The sequence below is a fragment of the Urtica dioica genome, chromosome 6, assembly GCF_054948205.1.
Source record: "Urtica dioica subsp. dioica isolate 48M chromosome 6, U.dioica_male_clone48M_v1_H2, whole genome shotgun sequence".
NCBI lineage: Eukaryota > Viridiplantae > Streptophyta > Magnoliopsida > Rosales > Urticaceae > Urtica > Urtica dioica.
In genome coordinates, this window is record NC_142761.1 from 30,128,637 (window position 1) to 30,147,144 (window position 18,508).

At 39.7% G+C, this 18,508-nt stretch overlaps 1 protein-coding gene, 1 long non-coding RNA gene and 1 pseudogene across 2 annotated transcripts; 1 reads left to right on the top strand and 2 right to left on the bottom strand.

The window, feature by feature from the left end:
• Nucleotides 1-1,102: 1,102 nt before the first annotated feature.
• Nucleotides 1,103-2,137, top strand: LOC149393616 (protein NEOXANTHIN-DEFICIENT 1 pseudogene; annotated as a pseudogene).
• Nucleotides 2,138-13,661: 11,524 nt separating this feature from the next.
• On the bottom strand, nucleotides 13,662-15,461 carry LOC149393617 (uncharacterized). Its single transcript, XM_089617621.1, has 2 exons — nucleotides 14,893-15,461; nucleotides 13,662-14,285 (listed from the first exon to the last, which is right to left on the bottom strand). Exons 1-2 carry the CDS (start codon nucleotides 15,124-15,126, stop codon nucleotides 13,821-13,823), a joined length of 699 nt encoding a protein of 232 aa, XP_089473747.1. The 5' UTR covers nucleotides 15,127-15,461; the 3' UTR covers nucleotides 13,662-13,820.
• A 1,120-nt stretch (nucleotides 15,462-16,581) lies between these two features.
• LOC149393618 (uncharacterized) lies at nucleotides 16,582-18,331 on the bottom strand. Its single transcript, XR_016299877.1, has 5 exons — nucleotides 17,823-18,331; nucleotides 17,492-17,729; nucleotides 17,366-17,402; nucleotides 17,199-17,245; nucleotides 16,582-16,658 (listed from the first exon to the last, which is right to left on the bottom strand). It is a non-coding gene; the product is annotated as an uncharacterized LOC149393618 (long non-coding RNA).
• Between the last annotated feature and the right edge of the window lie 177 nt (nucleotides 18,332-18,508).

Here is an 18,508-nt window from a genome sequence, read left to right on the forward strand (position 1 = left end):
CAATTACTATAGTATCATAATAACGTATTAAATTCAATTTTTATTTTATTTCAATTTTAATTCAATAACTATCATCTCATTATAACGTATCATATTCAATTTTTTTATTATTTTAATTCAATTCAATTCACAATCACAATAACTATTATCTCATAATAACGTATCATATTCAATTTTATTTGGTTTTAATTCAATTCAATAACTATCATCTCATAATAACGTATTATATTCAGTTTTGTTTTATTTCAATTCAATTCAATTCATATTGAAAAATTACAATTTAAAATTGACAGTCACAATAAAGTCTCATAATCACGTATCATATTCAAATTTTGTTTTACTTCAATTCCATTCATATCGAACAATCACAATTGACAATTAACAATCACAATAACTATCATATCATAATAACATACCATATTCAATTTTATTTGATTTTAATTCAATTCAATTCACAATCACAATAACTATCATCTCACAATAACGTATCATATTCAATTTATTTTATTTCAATTCAATTCAACTCACAATCACAATAACTATAGTCTCATAATAACGTATCATATGCAATATTATTTGATTTCAATTTAATTCAATTCATATCGAACAATCACAATTTCAATTCGACTATCACAATAACTATAGTCTCATAATAACGTATGGTATTCAATTTTATTTGTATCCTATTCAATTTTATTTGATTTCAATTATAGTAAAATGACTTATTATAGACTAATATTTAGATTTGATATCCCTCCATAACATTCCCTCCATATTCTCCATAAAATTTAAGTTTAATCTGCCGTTAACTTAAAGGGTCATAAACCATATTATTTAAATTAAATATATCATACTCAACTTATTTAAATTAAATACACCAAAATAGGGTATTCAATTTCCCTCTATTTTTTTCTTACTTTCCCTCTATTTTTTTGTTCCATTTTTCTTACTTTCCGGCTTTTTTTTTCTTCCCTTTTTCTTAATTTCCCTCCAAATATTTTAGATTCACCTAAATTCCCTATATTGTTTTCGTTTCCATTTTTATTGCTAAAAATATAAAACATCAACGCCACAACATTGAAGCAACAAGCAAGGTTCTCTCTCTCTCTCTCTCTCCCCCTTATCGTCAAAACCCACTCTAGTAGTCTAACAAACTAAGGGCTTCTGCTTTCTTTCCTCTTCAAATGCACTCATCATCATCACACGGTCGCTTCTTCTTAAGCTTCGTTCTTGCTTTCCTGACCTCGCTCTCCACCGTTGCTTTCGCTGGCGATCCCTACATTTTCCATGATTGGTCTGTCTCTTACCTCACCGCCTCTCCTCTCGGAGTCATTGTGGTGATCGCTGGCCTCGTGTGGAACCCTCCAACGTCTTGCGCGTAAGTACTGCACATATGTCTTCTTATTCCAACGATTCCGTCTTCCAAATACTTCCACTAATACCTTCTTTTCTTTTCTTTTTAAATCACAACACACGTTAGTACACTCATTATTTTAATTTACATGGCATCAAACAAATTTGAGAGTTGATTGCGAAGAGTGTGTGGGTGTGTAGATGGGCTACAAAGGTGTTTGTGAACAGCGACGAAGCTTGCAAACACGGCCGACACGAAGTCGGACTCCCCAGCCACCTTCTCATCTTCTTCGAAGGTAATAACTCTATTCCATTCCATGGCAAGCACATACATTCCGATTCTGTTCAGTCCAAAGGAGGTTTGATGAGTGTGATGTGAACAGAGCACGGCGGGTCGAAGGAGGAGTTCGGGAATGAGTAATGCTGTTCGAGTTACTCCACATGACTCGTCCTTCGATCTCAACCTCACAAGAGGTGACACGTGGAAGTGGTTGGGACCGTCCATCAACATGTCCCTGCCAAGCTTCAGCGGCCGCACGGACACCACTCCTCACCTCCTCAACTACTCTTGCAACATTCACTCCAGGTAGGTACATCACTCCCCTTTTTTCTGTTGCAGAACTCGAACGCCGTACAACGTCGTTGCTTTGTGGCATGAGCCGAGCCATCGCCAATACTAACTGTTTAATTGTCTAGACTGTTTTTTTCATTGATTTGTATATGTTCCATGTTATTTTGAAAAATGTTTGTTTTCTCTTTATTTTGTTCCATCTCTTTCATTCTAATTCCCTCTGTCTCCATCACTCTCCAAAGCTAGCCTATTCCTCTATGCGTGAATTTTTCCTCGTCGCTCGTCGGGAATTCCCCCTTCAAGGTAAAGGTTTTGATTTAATTTTTTTTTTGTTTTAACCATAGACTATTGCTTAAAGAATTCTGATTTTGTTTGGGATTTTGAATTTGTGGATCCCACAGTTAGGAAATATTTGTCTCTTGAGAGTTTTTTTTCTTTCTTCATACTCCGAGGTTATGTAATTATTTGTGCTTTGGGTGATTGTCGACATGATTCTATGATTCAATATATCAAGCTACCAATTTTCGTTTGTTGATTATTGATTGTTGATTGTTCTGAGGTGGTTGTTGATTGCTGAGGTTATGTTGTTTTAATTATTTTAACAAGAAGACTTGCCATATTTTAGTTCATCGCTAGTTTTGTTTGTTGTGGTTACTAAACAAGTTAGCATATATTTGGTTTAGCATTGAGCTATCTCATTAAAGATCCCAATCAGCTATATATTTATTGCCGTGTCTCTTATGATCACCGTGTATCATTGGCCGACAAGCTTGGTGATAGGGTGGTGATGGTTCACGTCATTTCATTTAGAGGCTCTTGGTGGCATTGGTTTGATGTCAATCTAGCTCTTAGTTATATTTGATTTAAAAACCTAAGCTGTGTATGTATAAAAAGTGTATAAGTTTGAGCAATACTAATATATTGAATCTTGATAGAGTGGTGGTGGTGAAGAGTGACTCACTCTGAGTGAGACGTTAACTTGACAGAAGTGAGGGAGAATACTTGAATTTACGCAGTTTCTCTTTACGTTATTTAGATTTTCCTGACTACAAGATTTAAATCATCTTGAAATAGTGAATTAAGTTTAAGTTCATAAAAACGATTAAAACACGATTAAATAAACCATTTAACACGATTATTAAATGGTTTAATTTAAACGGTTATGGATCTGTAAAAAAAAATAAATGGTCGGATTTGGATCTAAACTTCAAACACGATTAATAAATGGTCGGATTTGGTTCTAACAATTATTTATGCAAACACGATTAACACGACACGATTACAATACGAACACGAAATTGCCATCCCTAGGAAAAATGACTAAGCGACCTTTCTCCGATAAGGGTCGAAGAGCCACTGAGTTGCTGGAACTAATACATTCTGATGTATGTGGTCCGCTCAACCAACAGGCACGTGGGGGTTACGAATACTTCGTTACCTTCACCGATGATTACTCGCGATATGGTTTTGTCTATTTGCTCAAACACAAATCCGAGACCTTTAACGTATTTAAGGTCTTTAGGGGTTTAGTGGAAAAGCAAACTGGCAAAGTGATCAAAACACTTCGATCTGATCGAGGTGGTGAGTATATGTCTGGAGAGTTCGATGACTTTCTTAAAGAAGAAGGAATCGCTTCTCAGCTTACCGCACCTGGCACACCTCAAAAAAACGGAGTGTCAGAGAGAAGGAACCGAACTCTTATGGAGATGGTTAGGTCAATGATGAGTTACTCATCAGTCCCTCTTTCCTTTTGGGGATATGCCCTCGAAACAACCACTTTTATTCTGAACCAAGTTCCGTCCAAAACGGTTCCTGGTACTCCTTATGAACGATGGACTGGCCGTAAAGTAAATCTGGGTCACATCCGAACTTGGGGTTGCCCTGTAGACGTGCTAAGGCAAAAACTAGCAAGTTGGCTAGTAGGTCAGAATTGTTCTTGTTTGTGGGATATCCAAAGGAAACCAAGGGTTTCATCTTCTATAGTCCCGAGGACGATAAGACTTTCGTTAGCACGAATGCTCGTTTCCTTGAGGAGGACTTTATGAAAGATGCAAAACCTAGAAGCAAAATTGTGCTTAAAGAAAAGTTGGGTGACGAAGCTTCTACCTCATCTGTGAGAACTGTTCTTACCCCAACTGAAATACAACCTAACTCATCAGAATCTCGTCAAGTAGTACTTCGACGTAGTGGGAGGGCTACTCTAAAGCCTGACAGGTACATGTCCTATGGAGACTCTCTCGTAGCTGTCTCTGACATGGATGACCCTGTTTCCTATAGCCAAGCGATGGCTTGTTCTGAATCAAACATTTGGATTAAACCCGTAGGGTGTAAGTGGATATACAAGAAGAAAAGGGGTCCTGATGGGAACGTCGAGACGTTCAAAGCACGACTTGTGGCAAAGGGTTATACCCAACAAGAAGGGATTGACTATGAAGAAACCTTCTCACCAGTCGCGATGCTTAAATCCATCTGCATACTCCTATCCATAGCTGCAGCTCTCGACTATGAGATCTGGCAAATGGATGTCAAGACAGCCTTTCTGAATGGCAATCTTGACGAGCGCATTTACATGGCTCAACCAGACGGTTTCGTGGAAAAAGGTCAAGAGACCAAGGTTTGTGAGTTGCTTAAGTCCATTTATGGATTAAAGCAAGCATCTAGGTCATGGAATATTAGATTCGATGAAACTGTAAAGAGCTTTGGCTTTGAACAGTCAATAGATGAGCCTTGTGTTTACAAGTTAATACACGAAGGCAAAGTTGTGTTTCTGGTACTATATGTCGATGATATACTACTCATTGGTAATGACGTGGGTAAGTTATCTGAGGTTAAGGTCTGGCTGGCAAAGCAATTCGACATGAAGGATCTAGGAGAAGCCGCGTACATTCTGGGATCCAAATCTTTCGAGATAGGAAAAACCGGACCCTGTCGCTATCTCAAGCATCTTATATTGATAAGGTAATGGATCGCTTCTCGATGCAAGACTCCAAGAAGGGCCTAACACCCTTTAGGCATGGAGTCTCACTCTCTAAGGACCATTCTCCCAAGACTGCACAAGAGATTGAAGACATGACGAAAATTCCTTACGCCTCTGCCGTAGGAAGCCTCATGTATGCAATGCTTTGCACTAGACCTGGCATCTGTTTCGCCGTTGGCGTAGTTAGCCGTTTCCAATCCAACGCTGGACCCGAGCATTGGATTACTGTTAAGCATGTTCTTAAGTATCTTCGAAGAACTAGGAACTTGATGCTTACATACTCAGGTACTGACCTGACTATGATGGGATATACCGACTCCGATTTTCAAGCGGATAAGGATTCCAAGAAATCCACTTCGGGATCTGTGTTCATCCTTAATGGTGGAGCTGTTGTGTGGAGAAGTATTAAGCAATCTTGCATTGTTGACTCCACAATGGAAGCAGAATATGTGGCTGCTTGTGAAGCATCCAAAGAGCCTGTATGGCTTAGAAAATTCCTTAAGTATTTGGAAGTTGTTCCAAATGTCGACGAGCCCATGACCCTTTATTGTGATAATAGTGGGGCTGTCGCTAACTCAAAGGAACCTCGAAGCCATAAGCGCTCTAAGCATATTGAAAGGAAATACCATTTGATTCGAGAGATCGTGCAGCGCGGAGACGTGGAAGTGAAGAAGATCTCAACGGTGGACAACCTAGCAGATCCATTCACAAAGGCCCTAGCGAACAGGGTCTTCAACCAACATCGAGAGGGATTAAGCATGAAGGACTACACACATCTTCTTTGAGTCAAGTGCGAGTTTGTTGTCAATGGTGCCCACAAGAAGAGTTGTAATCTTTATATTGTACATTTGATGTAATAAAGTCTCATGAAGACTCTTGCTTGTAATTGCTTATTCATTAATAAAAAGTTGAAACGTTCATTCATTCTTCCGTGTCTGTTTGAAGCTTTATGAGAAAACATTAGTCTTTCGTCCATAAACAAACTAAACAACTTACAAAGAGACAAATGTAGATTTGCATGACCAAAGTCTTCGTAGTTTGCTTAAAACGATATATTCGCAATCTAAGGGTCAAAGGACTATTGACCCCAGTATGATTGTTAGAAGAATCTATGATGACTGGTTTTGAGGCATTGAGAGTTGGAGACTCTATAGTTCTTCTAGGTATCTTCCGAAGGTACTGAATTGACCAGTGCACTTCTAGAGACAAGATAAGAACAAACCATTTAACCTCTTATGTCTCGAAGTCACTACGTATGAATTGCATCGTGCTTACCTTAATCCTGAAATGAGACATGTCATTTCATACCTTAGTATTCTCATTTGAGAAAGTCAGAGTTCGGACTCACTATGTGATTCCGAACAGGGCCTATTGGTGAAGTACTAAGTTGTGAGAATGTCATGAGTAACTTTGTGAAGTTCTCATAGATATGGAATTCATGTAAAAGATTGCTGAAATGCAATGTATATCACCTCATGCTTTGTTCCTTGGAGTGTGAATAAATGAACTGGTCAGTGTCCAAATTGAGTCTTGACTCTTTTGGATGAAACAATGTGACCTGTTAGCTCCTCGTCAATACATTGTTTCTAACTTATTCACAAGCGACAAAGGAGTTGAGGAAATAACAACTAGAAGGGTAAAATGGTAAATTTGTAAATCCCGACTAGCTGATGATATTCATGAAGGGTAAACACTGATAATATTCTGTGGATCCACTCATTACAATTAGGTTGAATTCTTGAGTAGAAAATAAATTCATTTGAACCGAGAGATTTTCATTGTCAACTCTTTAGTGGAGTCAGTTGACATTAAGCTAAACTTGGAAAAAGTTTGTGAACTTTTGAGTCCAAGTATTTTAGCTCAAGCTTTGTTCATTTGGATCCATGAGGTCACTGTCACGAATCACATCGAATAGGAATAGTTAAACTGGAAGCTAAGTCAAAACAAGAACGAAAATTGTCAAAATGGTATTTTTGTCTTTTGAGACATAGGATGAAATGAATGTCAATAAATTTTTTGACATGGTCATTTGATGACATACATCACTTGGCCAATATTAGTCTTATTGGGCCTTGTGGATTAATTTCATTTCATAAGAATTTTATTGAAAATTCTTAATGGGCCTTTTTCATGTTGTCATGAACAAATGGAAAAGCTTCTGGAAGGCCTTTCTAGCATGTTTTAGGCGCCCACTACCCAAGAGAAAGAGAGAATATTTTGTGCATAAATGTATCAAGATACTTGCCAAAAGAAAAAGAGGAAACAAATTTCCTATGCATGGCATAGAGAATTTCGGCCAAAGAGGGAGAGAATAAATGAGGAAACAAATCCATGTGGCATGAGTAATGCCTTACACGCCCAAAAAGAAAAAGGGAAACAAGGGATTTGTTCATGAATATGTGATGTTCAATATAGAAGAGGAAACTACCTTATTGAAGGTGAGACCTCTCCTATAAATAGGAGCCTCATTCCTCTCATTTCATTCATCCCACATAAGTTAGAGATTGAGAGCCTCTCTCTCTAGACCTTGTGGCCGCCCCTCTTCTCTCTCTCTCTCTAGTTTATTTTCGATTTTTTGTTTTTTCACCTAGGTCCTCATTTGACCTAGTGTTTAGCTCTGCGACTTCAAGACTCGTTCTTAAGTCGTAGTGTTTAAAAGTGCCCACACACTAATTCCTTTTATATCGAGTGATTTAGTGATAGAAACTTTCGTGGTTGCTCGAGTTAACGAGGAAAGGAAGAGAGACGTGCTGCGAGGGGAGACGAACGTTATCAACCTTCCGAAGGCTCATCAACGTTCAAGCATCTAAAAAGGTTAGTAAACTTCTATGCTCGTAATAGTTTTTATTTACATGTGCTTGCACTTTGTCTAGGTTAGTAAAAACTGTTTTACTTGAAAAAGAAATTTTTTAAAATTCCGCCGCTTAACGAAGCGTTAAACTTTTTCTTAAACCCTGGATCAATTCCAACAATTTTGTCTCTAGAAGTGCACTGGTCAATTCAGTACCTTCGGAAGATACCTAGAAGAACTATAGAGTCTCCAACTCTCAATGCCCCATAACCAGACATCAAGAGTTTGTTCATGCAAATCTATATTTGTCTCTTCGTAAGTTGTTAAGTTTGTTTATGGACTAAAGACTAATGTTTTATCATAAAGCTTCAAACAGACAAAGAAGAATGAATGAACGTTGCAACTTTTATTAAATGAATAAGCAATTACAAGCAAGAGTCTTCGTGAGACTTTATTACATCAAATGTACAAAATAAAGACTACAACTCTTCTTGTGGGCACCATTGACAACAACGATGTATCCTGTCAGCTTCTGGACTTCTTTGATGCGTCGAGGTGGCCTCGTATCCTGAAGTGCTGTTATCTTCTCGGGCTTTACTTCGATTCCTTGCTCGTGGAGGATGAAACCTTAAAGTTTACCTGTAGAGACACCGATATATAGTGCATTTCATGCCAAATTGACGTAGGCTTTACCCAACTCAGATATTTGGTTTCCCTGATCGACCTATTTGAGATTAACTTGTGTATTTTTTCTTCTAAAGCACTGTATCTCTTTGTATTCAGAGCTCTTCTCTTTTGTTTAATAAATTTTTTCTTGGGATCTATATTTATCTCATGACATGTTAGTTCGGGATCTATTCGTAACATATCAGCCTGAGACCACGCAAAGATATCTAATTTTATAGACAGAAGAGAGATCCGATTATTTTTTGTACTTGATTCGAGGTATTTTCCGATTATGAGCTTCTTTTTTGGTTGCTCGGGATCTGGGAAAATTACTTCCACCTACTCGCCTAGACCGATAACTCTTTGGCTCGGGAGATGTGGGTCAAAATCCATGTTGATCACCATCACCGTACGGGCATTCTTGTCCTGGCTGTTCTTGAGATTGTCGGCGTAATAACTTCTTGCAAGTAAATGGGTACCTTGCACTTCTCCGACTCCTTGATCGGTCAGGAACTTCATCTTTAGGTACTCTACTGATGTGATGGCTCCGGGTGCTTGTAGGGTCGGTCTCCCAATAGTTACGTTGAATGCTGATTTACCCGTAACTACCACCCATTTGGTGTTGATAGTTATGGTTCTTGGGTTTTCTCCCAAAGTTATTCGGACCGAGATGATACCTCTTGGCTTGATTGAGTCGCTTGTGAATCCGTAGAGGTTTCCTCTAGAAGGGGCTAAAGAACATCGAATGCGCTTCCTTATCTACCATGATCCCGTGGACAGTCCTATTCCAGACAAGGGCCGAGATCACTAGAGCGTTGTTTTGTGGGAACATTACCCATCGAGCATCTTCTGTCATGAAGTAATGGGTTCTGAGCATGGCTTGATGATCTTGTTCGGCCTCTGTCTTACTGTGAAGAGGATTTGTCGATGTCCCGCTTGAGCCTATCTGACAGAGTTTTTCTGGGCACTTCTTGTGTTTCCTCCCACATGTGGCCCGCCTACGATCAAAGAGATTTCCCCATATGCTTCTTTCTTTTGTTTGATGTGCTCTTCCTGGACAACTCATAATCTCTTCAATGACTCTATTCGGATCAGTTCTTTCAAATTGAAGAAGTCTGGAGTCTTGTGGCCAACAACGTGGTGAAAGGCACGGTACTTTGTTTTATCTCTCTTCGAGATATCTTTCTTGATTCGGTTTAGCTTTGGGAAGTTCTCTAGATCCTGAGTAAGGCTGAATATTTCTTCTATTGAAGTATTCAGAGGATGATATTTATCAGATATATTGGAAAAAGACTTTTGTGGTCCAGCTCCTGACTGGCCCTTCTTCGGGGGACGAGTATCCTCGGGCTTCTGTCCCCTTTCCTCTTCTTGTCGAGTCTTCGGGGGCTCGACCTTCTTGGCTGCCAACCTTGCTTCCTCAGCATTGATGTATTTTTGAGCTCTCTTCAAGAAATCGTTGTAGTCTCGAGGAGTTGTTTTATGAAGTGACCACCAAAATTTTGACTATTTTAGGATTCCCAAGGTGATCCCGAAGAGCTTAAAGTCTTCGTCGAGATCGTCTACTTGCAATGCTCGCTCCGAGTAGCGATTGATGTAGTATTTTACTGATTCATTGTGAGCCTGCCAGCTACCTTTCCTTGGGAGTTTTTCTGGAACTCGATCCGACGAAGTGTTCCATGAACTTTTGAGCCAACTGTTTCCAAGATCCTACTGAATTTGGCCTTAGCTTCATGTACCACCTTTTGGCTGAGACTGCTAGGGTGATAGAGAATGCTCGGCACATTAACTCGGGACTTGCTACCTGCAAAAGCAAACATGATGAAAATGTGTCGAGGTGGTCTCCATGATCAGTCTTCCCATCGTATGTTGGGATGCTTGGCATCCTGAAACGATCAGGTAACGAGTGTTCTAAACCCGTGTCGTGAAAGGGGAGACAACATCCTCGATATTTGGAGTCGGCTCTTTCTATCCTAGGGCCACTTCGTCTATGCGACCCTCCAAGCTTTTGAAGTGAGTCTCATTTGTGCTCGCGCTGTCCTCAGATTCTGAATCTTCCTTAGGACCTTTTATGGTCTGGGACCTGCTTTTTCCAGTCAATGGTTGATACCTACTGTTGTCACTCGTTTTCGGACAACGATTTAGGAACCGAAAGCGGTCAGACCCAAGGCCGGACCAAGTGGTCTCGCTCCAGCTCGAGCCTGTCGGACTTGGTATCCCAAGTCTTCTCTTAGCTGTTGATGATGCCTGTCTCGTCAACACACCTGAAAAGCAGAAAAGAGGTGTGAACTACAAAGGGGAAACAGAGGGGTTGCCTCTGTTTACCTCTCCGACGTTTAACATTAGCAGGATTGAGGTGGAATATAGAGGGTTTAGGTGTTTAGAGGCCAAAGATGAGCGAAACGAGCGAGGTACGAGTTCGACAGCGTTTCGGGACTCAAACTTGGATTACCTTTGGGAGAGGGCGGACCTCTCTATTTATAGGCGACCAAGGGGTGTTTGGGGAACCCTTTGGCCGAGTGAGCCTCTTGGGTCGGCCATTTGCTGAATGAGTTGATCGGCCAATGGCCGAGTGGAGCTTGGGCTGGATGAAGGTTCACTCGGCCATTGGCCGAGTGAACTGTTGGGTGGTTCACTCGGCCATTGGCTGAGTGAACTGCTGGGAGGTTCACTCGGCCATTGGCCGGCTGAAGGGTTGGGCCGGCCAAAGGCCGAGTCAACCTTGGGCCGGCCATTGGCTTAGGCCGGCCAAGGGCCGAGGCAAGGTTGGGCCGGCCACCAGTTTGGGCCGGCAAATTGCCGAGGCAAGGATTTGCCGCCCGGTGGCCGTCCGAGGCTTCGCACCGGCCGTGCGGGTCGAAGTGACGCCTTTGTCCTCGTCGGTTTGAGACGGGCCGACAACACCTACCATGAGTTTTTCCCTGACTGGTTTGGTACCTTGTTGATTCCAAATTTTCTTCTTCCCTTTCGTACCAATCCTTTGCATGTTTTCGGAATTTCTTAATCCGCCGTTCTTGCTCCATAGGTTCTTTCCCTAATCGATGCGAGGGTTCTTCTTCGGGGATTACGACTATGCTTCGCAGTGTGACCTTCTTTGCTGAGAGTCTTCCCTCCATTTCCTTGTTGCTGGCTTCCAAGACTAGGAGACGCTCTTGCATTTTCTTGAACTGTTCAGCCAGGCTAGGTTGGGGGAGATACTCGGCAAGTTCCTCTGGCGTGAGCGACAGAGTACGGTTGTGGTGTTCAATTTGAGGATCAGAACCATTAGTGGTGTTGTTTTCGATTGGAATTGATGAGCTAGCCATAGATCTTAAACGCTATCCCCTTATTATAGCGCCAAATTGTTGACAAGTAAAATTAGTACAACAATTATCTCACGAATTACAACTTGGTAGCGAGAAGCAGTCCCGAGAGTTCCATTTAACTAGGCAAGACTTTCTCTAATACAAACTAATCTATTAGAAGAGAGTAAGCAAGCGAGGGTGCTGAACGATAGGTGAAACTTTGAACTCTTGCTTTGTGCGTCAAAAAATGAATTATCCTTCTCCAGCGAGCTCCTCTTCTATTTATAGACATTTTGAGTTGAGTACGTGGGGTGATCATTCAAACGTCCTTGACATAGAATAACCGCTCCCAGAACGTGTTACAGATCGTTCCTTAACTTTCAATAGTTTTCGGACCTATTTGACTCGAACTCGGTGCTGAATATCTTCTGTTTTCGGATCGTCCGAGTACATTATTGGTATGTGAGTAACATGATGATATGGTGTTCTCCGTGGATTTGATAAATATGAATACGATTCGTGGATACATGGTACTATTCTGTATTTTATAGTATTATCAGGAATTTATTTGCTTTTGCGAGTTCCTAGCAGCGAGAGCCCAGGAACTCTCAGATTTCCTTGAGCCATGATTTTTATCCATATTCTTCCCTCAGATTAATACAAATTGTTCACCCACTTTGGTCCAAAATAAATTACACTGGTTTATCGAGATCATTACAGCTCAAAAAAATTTCATTTGCAAGATTCGCAACTTGATTTTAACATTTGCGAAACATCTGAAAAATGGACCTTGAAATCTCTCTTTTCCAATTACAATATCATCTTTTTACGCTCTTGGATTATATCAGAAACTAATGATGAGGTCCAAAACTTCAATTCAAATTATATATATAAGACCATCTTTCTTTTTTATTCTCATTATTAGATATCTTTCTTTTTTATTCTCATTATTAGATTACTTTAGCTTCTTCTTAAGTTCATTTAGCTAAATCTACTTTTCCTTCTACTTATTAGGTAAGACAAATTTAATGGCGTCTCCGGTAAAACTGTTATATGGCTATTTGTTTCACCCGCCAGTAATGAATTATTTTAATATTAAGGCTGTCCATTTCACATATGGAAGATAATCAGCTTTTTTTTATTTTTTATTTTTTTTATTTTTTATACCTTTAATCACACTTATTTAAAATAAATAATCCGATTAGCAAGCAAATAATACTTGATAATCAAAAGTATTGTGCATACAAACAAGGTCGGATATATAATATTGTGATAAGTTTTTTCTGTTGATTTTGTTTCAAATTGTTGCTATACGGGTGCAAATTGCGAAAGCTTGACCGGTCCTCTTTTGCATGGTGGATCGATAATTTTATCGTAGCGTTTCTAATGTGGTAACTAGTTCTATCATTTTCGATAATTTAATGATATCATAGCGTTTCTAATGTGGTAACTAGCTCTATCATTTTATATGTATGTAATGATCAGTAAAGCCTTGCTATATCAGCAGCGTTGTTATGTGACTAATTAACGCCAGTATTTCAAGGAGGAATAGTTCTTGAAGTTCTTTATTGAATACCAGTATAGAAGGAGGTATCATTCACTACTACAAAAACATTGATTAAGAGTGTTTTTTAAACGCTGTGAAATATGATTGAAGGCGTTTTTTGCATGCTGTTGTATCGCATGAGGTTAAAAATACAAAAAATTGGCCAGATAAGCCTTAAAAACAGTGGCAATTGATTTTTAGCCAACGTTTGGTTAATTTTTTGTAAATGGCCATTGCGCCTACGTGGCATGATATTAACTGTTTTTTTGTTACTAATTTGCCCTTATTAATTGTTGTGACTTATTATATGTGGCAGTTTTTTAAATTTTAAAAAATAAACTGAATAGGAAAGTAGTTATTTTGGATGTGTGTGTTTTTTATTATTTAAAACGCATTAATTTATGACGCTGGACCTAGTTTGAGAAAATCTTGCGAGAAGTTATCAATTAACGTATTGACTGTAAATTGATAAACAATTTATTCTGTCCATATTACTGTAAAATAAGAACAACTTATGCTTTTGTAAATTGCCAATTTACAATTCATACATATCATTTTACTTAACAATCATTAGTTGAAACGTGAAATGAAGTGAGTGTATGGTATGTGTAAACATTAACAGAGAAAGCTAGTCATTAACTAAGCAGTTTCAATTTGTCATTAACTGGCCGATCTTCTTCTCCTCCGCCCGATCCCGCGGCGTCCTCGTCGCCCTCACCTCCGTCGCCGGAAACACACGCGCCGCCGCCTGCGACATGGTCGTCCACCTCCCCGTCCAGCGCGAGAGAAGATCTCTTCGCTCCCTCTTCGTCGTTGTACATCGAGAGAAGAGCGAGCGCCGACGAAGGAACGCCGGGGGACGGAGACCAGTCGCACGAATCGGGGGCGGCGATTGTCGGTCTGAGTCGTCGGGCGCCGTCGCCCGGAGAGGCGCGGGAGAGACAACCCTCCTCGTCGCAAGGCGTCACCAGAGTAGTTTCGAGATCGGACTTCGTGTCCTCAACACAAGACTTCATGTTCGGCGATGCCTCGTCTTCGCAGTTCCAACCTTCGACAGTCTCGTTGTGTTTCTTGAACAACCGGCAAAGCACAAACGGGTTCTGTACACAAACAAACACAACCCTATAAGAAACACAACACAGAAAAGACTGAAATTCGAAACCCGCAAATAGTTCATTTCTTCTTCTTGTGTACAGATTTATATAAAACAAAATGCACAAGCAACACAACTCTCGTGAAAAGCTTGACTGCAACAAAGTTTCGAAATGACTAGATTTCCGAACCCCAAAATGACACATATCTTACAGCAACAACACTAAAAGCGCTTAAAACCGTAACATTTCAAAGCCTTACTAAAATTCCAAACTTGAAAATAATCCATTTCTTCTTCTGTACGCATTTCGACGAACAAAATGCATAAGAAACACAATACTCTTTAGTAACTTGAGACTGTAACATTTCAAAATGACTATATTGCCAAACCCCAAGTTAATACATTTATTCCTCTCTACACGGATCGACAAACAATACGCATGAAAAACAGAACAACACTCGAACACATTTATACAAACAAAATGCAGAAACATTTAAAAAAAGACGAAATTTTAAAACCCCAAATTAACACATTTCTTCAATCTACACCCGAACTACCACATTCAATTGCTTGATTTAAAAACGAGCTCTCAGTCCATAAATAAGGAGACAAACCCGGCGGAGCAGACCCGGCCGTCGAACCAGTCTCCGTCGCGCAGATCTGGAGAGTGATCTGGTGCGCTCGCAGATCTGGAGAGTGAACCCGGCCGTCGAACCAGTCTCCGTCGCCCGATCTGGTCCGCTCGCTCGTGGACGCGCCCGCCGATTTTGGTGCGCTCGATCTGGTGTGCCGATCTGGTGCGCTCGGCTTCGGAATGGACTCGGGCTAGAGATTCTGCAAGACTCCATGCCTTGGATCTCCTCCGGCCGGCGGGTCTCCAAGTCGCCACGCTGCTCTGCCGCCGTGCCCTAGGTCGCCGCAAAATCCCGACCTAGAACCTAGGTCACGCCCGCTCTCCGACCGTCCGACGCGACTCGCCGTCGATTTGATGATTTGAACGTCTCTTATGGTAAGGAATCTTTAGTTTCGGTGAGGAAGAAGGTTTGGCTGTGTAGATTCAGAGGTCGCGTATATTTTGGGTTTCAATTTGGGGATTTCTTGTTTGTGTATTCGGTTGTATCAGACCGAAGATTTAGTGTATCTTTGGTATTAATTGTAAAGCGTAATGATGGCCTCGATAACCGCAGAAGTTATCGTACTCAATATTGCGTTAATTAATTAATTCGCAGGATGTATGGGCGGGAACGGTTTACAGGGTATTTTGGTACTTTTTTACGTGTTAATAAATTGGGTTGGCCATTTACCCGAAATTAACAAAATGTTGGCTAAATCCAAAACTGTATATTTATAGGAGGCTATTTAGCTATATTACCCTTAAAAATATTCCACGGCGCCTAAAATAAACGCTGTCTAAAGTAGTGCCACGTAGGAGCCACGTAAGAATCTAGGCGATAAAGTTTTCACGGCGTTTGTATATAAGCGCTGTCTAATGTTTTTCACAGCGTTTGTATATAAGCGCTGTCTATTCTTTTCCAACGTGGCATTCACGTGTCTTCATGGCAGGTGAGAAGTTTTCACAGCGTTTATATACAAACGCTGTTTGTCTATTCTTTTCAAAAGTGTCATCCACGTGTCGTTTTGGTAGGTGATAAATTTTGAAGGCGTTTATTTACAAGCGCTGTGTAATGTAATTTCTTTTTTTTATATATAAAAATTTGAATATTACAAAAAATTCATGCACACAGTTTCAATATATATTCCAAAATCCGAACCTAAACGTACCGATACGAATTTTTAATAATCCATTCAATAATTTCAAAATCAAATTTTATTATTCGTACTTTGTACCGTATATTTAAACCGAAAGATATCAAACCATGTAAACGAATATTCATGCACCGGAAACACACTCACTTTACATTCACATTTGACGATTTGACTTCCGTGTCCATAAAGTTTAACACCATTTGGTACCATTCGTCTCGATACGCATCTATTGCCTCATCCGTACAACTCTTCAACTTTTCAAACTAATAATATATAAAAACGAGTTGTTTGTGAGTGAAACAATATATTACGTATTGAATATGTGTATTTAAATGTGTACATACCTCTTGCAAACATTTATGAAAATCTCGAGTTTCAACAATGTTTTTCATCATCATTGAAACAAAATAGCCACATTCAATTGTCGAAGGTTGTTTCGGTACCTGTAAAAATATGTTAGACTGAAATATATAGTAATTGATATACTAGTTTAATTGTGCGTATATATATCTTTGGAATTTTCCATGAAAATTTCTTGTTACCGACAAAGCTATCGAATGCTCTACACATGTATATAAAAGTTATAACAACCCGCATATGATAACGTAAATGTCTACAAAAGGAAAAGAAAAAACACAGAAGCTATAATAAAATCAATGTTATTATACTTAAAAATGTTTTAAAGTTAATATAAGAATACCTTTTGAATACAGCATGAGAATATATATGTAGATGTAATATCATATGATTGGAGAAACATGTATAAATCATTTTTTCATACCATAATTTATATATTAAATAAGAAAAAGTTGAAGTTCTCTTCTTACCGAATATAAATTTTTGAAGGCGCTGAACAACGGACATGAACAAACCATCAGAAATAGTGACTGATGGAAAACAAGAAATTTATCTATAAAAAGTTCCAGACTAAAAGCTTACCTTCTCGAATAGAAAGTCATTTTTTGCTGGTGTATAAGAAGTACATACATGAATTGGGATTATGAGGACTCTATTTTGACAACAAAATACCCTGTATGGGATATGCCTAATACCATGCAGTTGGATCATAAAATGAATATCTTTCATTCTCCTACTTGTATTATTAATGGGTTAAAGCTTTTTCTAAGTTGGTCACAGCAGAGAACAGGCATACCAAAAACTTTAGTAGTCAACTTCACAGGTCTCATTTCTTCCCCAAACCTGTGAAGACATGACCTCAAATCTTTAATGCCCCAACGTCTCACCAATGTTCACATATACATGTATTTCTGTATCTATGTATCTTTCTATGCGTCGTAATAATACTTGAAAGAAAGTTACCTTTTGATTCCTTGTGGAGGAACCTCGAGCCATTCAGCTGAATTTCAAACGTGAAAGGAGTGAAAAAAATCAGATTGGTCATTGCTTTGAAACACAAAGGATTCATATATTCCAAATCAATCCTACCAAGGTCCTCGACATTTGGAATTGTGGCAGACACAGCGAGTAGACGAACTCGAGCCAGGGAACTTGAACTCATATCAGACCTTCGACCAAGCATTTTAATCCGACTGACGATCACCTCCAAAGCTGCTCCACGTAGATCGTTCTAAAGATGAACCTCATCAATAGGTAGCAGCGCTATGTCACTAAAGAAGCTTAATCCCCCGTCTTTAATTCCATGTCGAGTTACCGCGTCAAATTTCTAGTTAAAAAAGAATAAAATATCAAACACAAACTTGCTTCTTCTTTTGCTCATATCCATGTCAGAGTTAAAACAAAGAAATCCTCTCGTCACCTTAGGAGTGGATAGAATAATGTCCGCTTCTTGTACATTCGATATGTTGTAAACCTCAGTATCTCCAGTCATTTCCAAACAATTCACACCCCACGGCCCGAATTTCTCGCTGACCAAGAGCCATTATGCCACCGGCACTTCGTTCTCTTTCGAAGGTCTCGTAATCTTTTTTCTTTGTGATTGTTCGAGAAAATTAATATGTGGCTCTCAATATTGATTTTCAGGTTCTGGGCGGTTTTATTTTATTTGGTTGTTTTGTGTGAAGCAAAACCCATTACATTAGGCAAAAAAAAAAAAAAACCTCATGCCATGAATCTAAATCAAGACCCAACTTTTTGCTTGGAATCGTAGTCTAATCTAATAGAAATCGTGGACAATAATTGAAAAGAGATGATCCAAGGGGCTCGTGGGAAACCCCGCTCGGCTTGGCTTTGGTTAGAGACGGAAGCTAATAGCCCCGACCAACGAAACCGTGGATATGGAATTGAGATTAGGAAGCTGAGCAAAGAGGGTGGGGTGCGTTGCAAGAGAGAGAGAGAGAGAGAGAGAGAGAGAGAGAGAGAGAGAGAGAGAGAGAGAGAGAGAGAGAGAGAGAGAGAGACCTGAGAGAGAGGCGGTTGAGATAGGTGTTGCGGACGATGGGGCACCACTTGGGGAACTGGTCGAGAACCCAGGAGGCGGCGAAC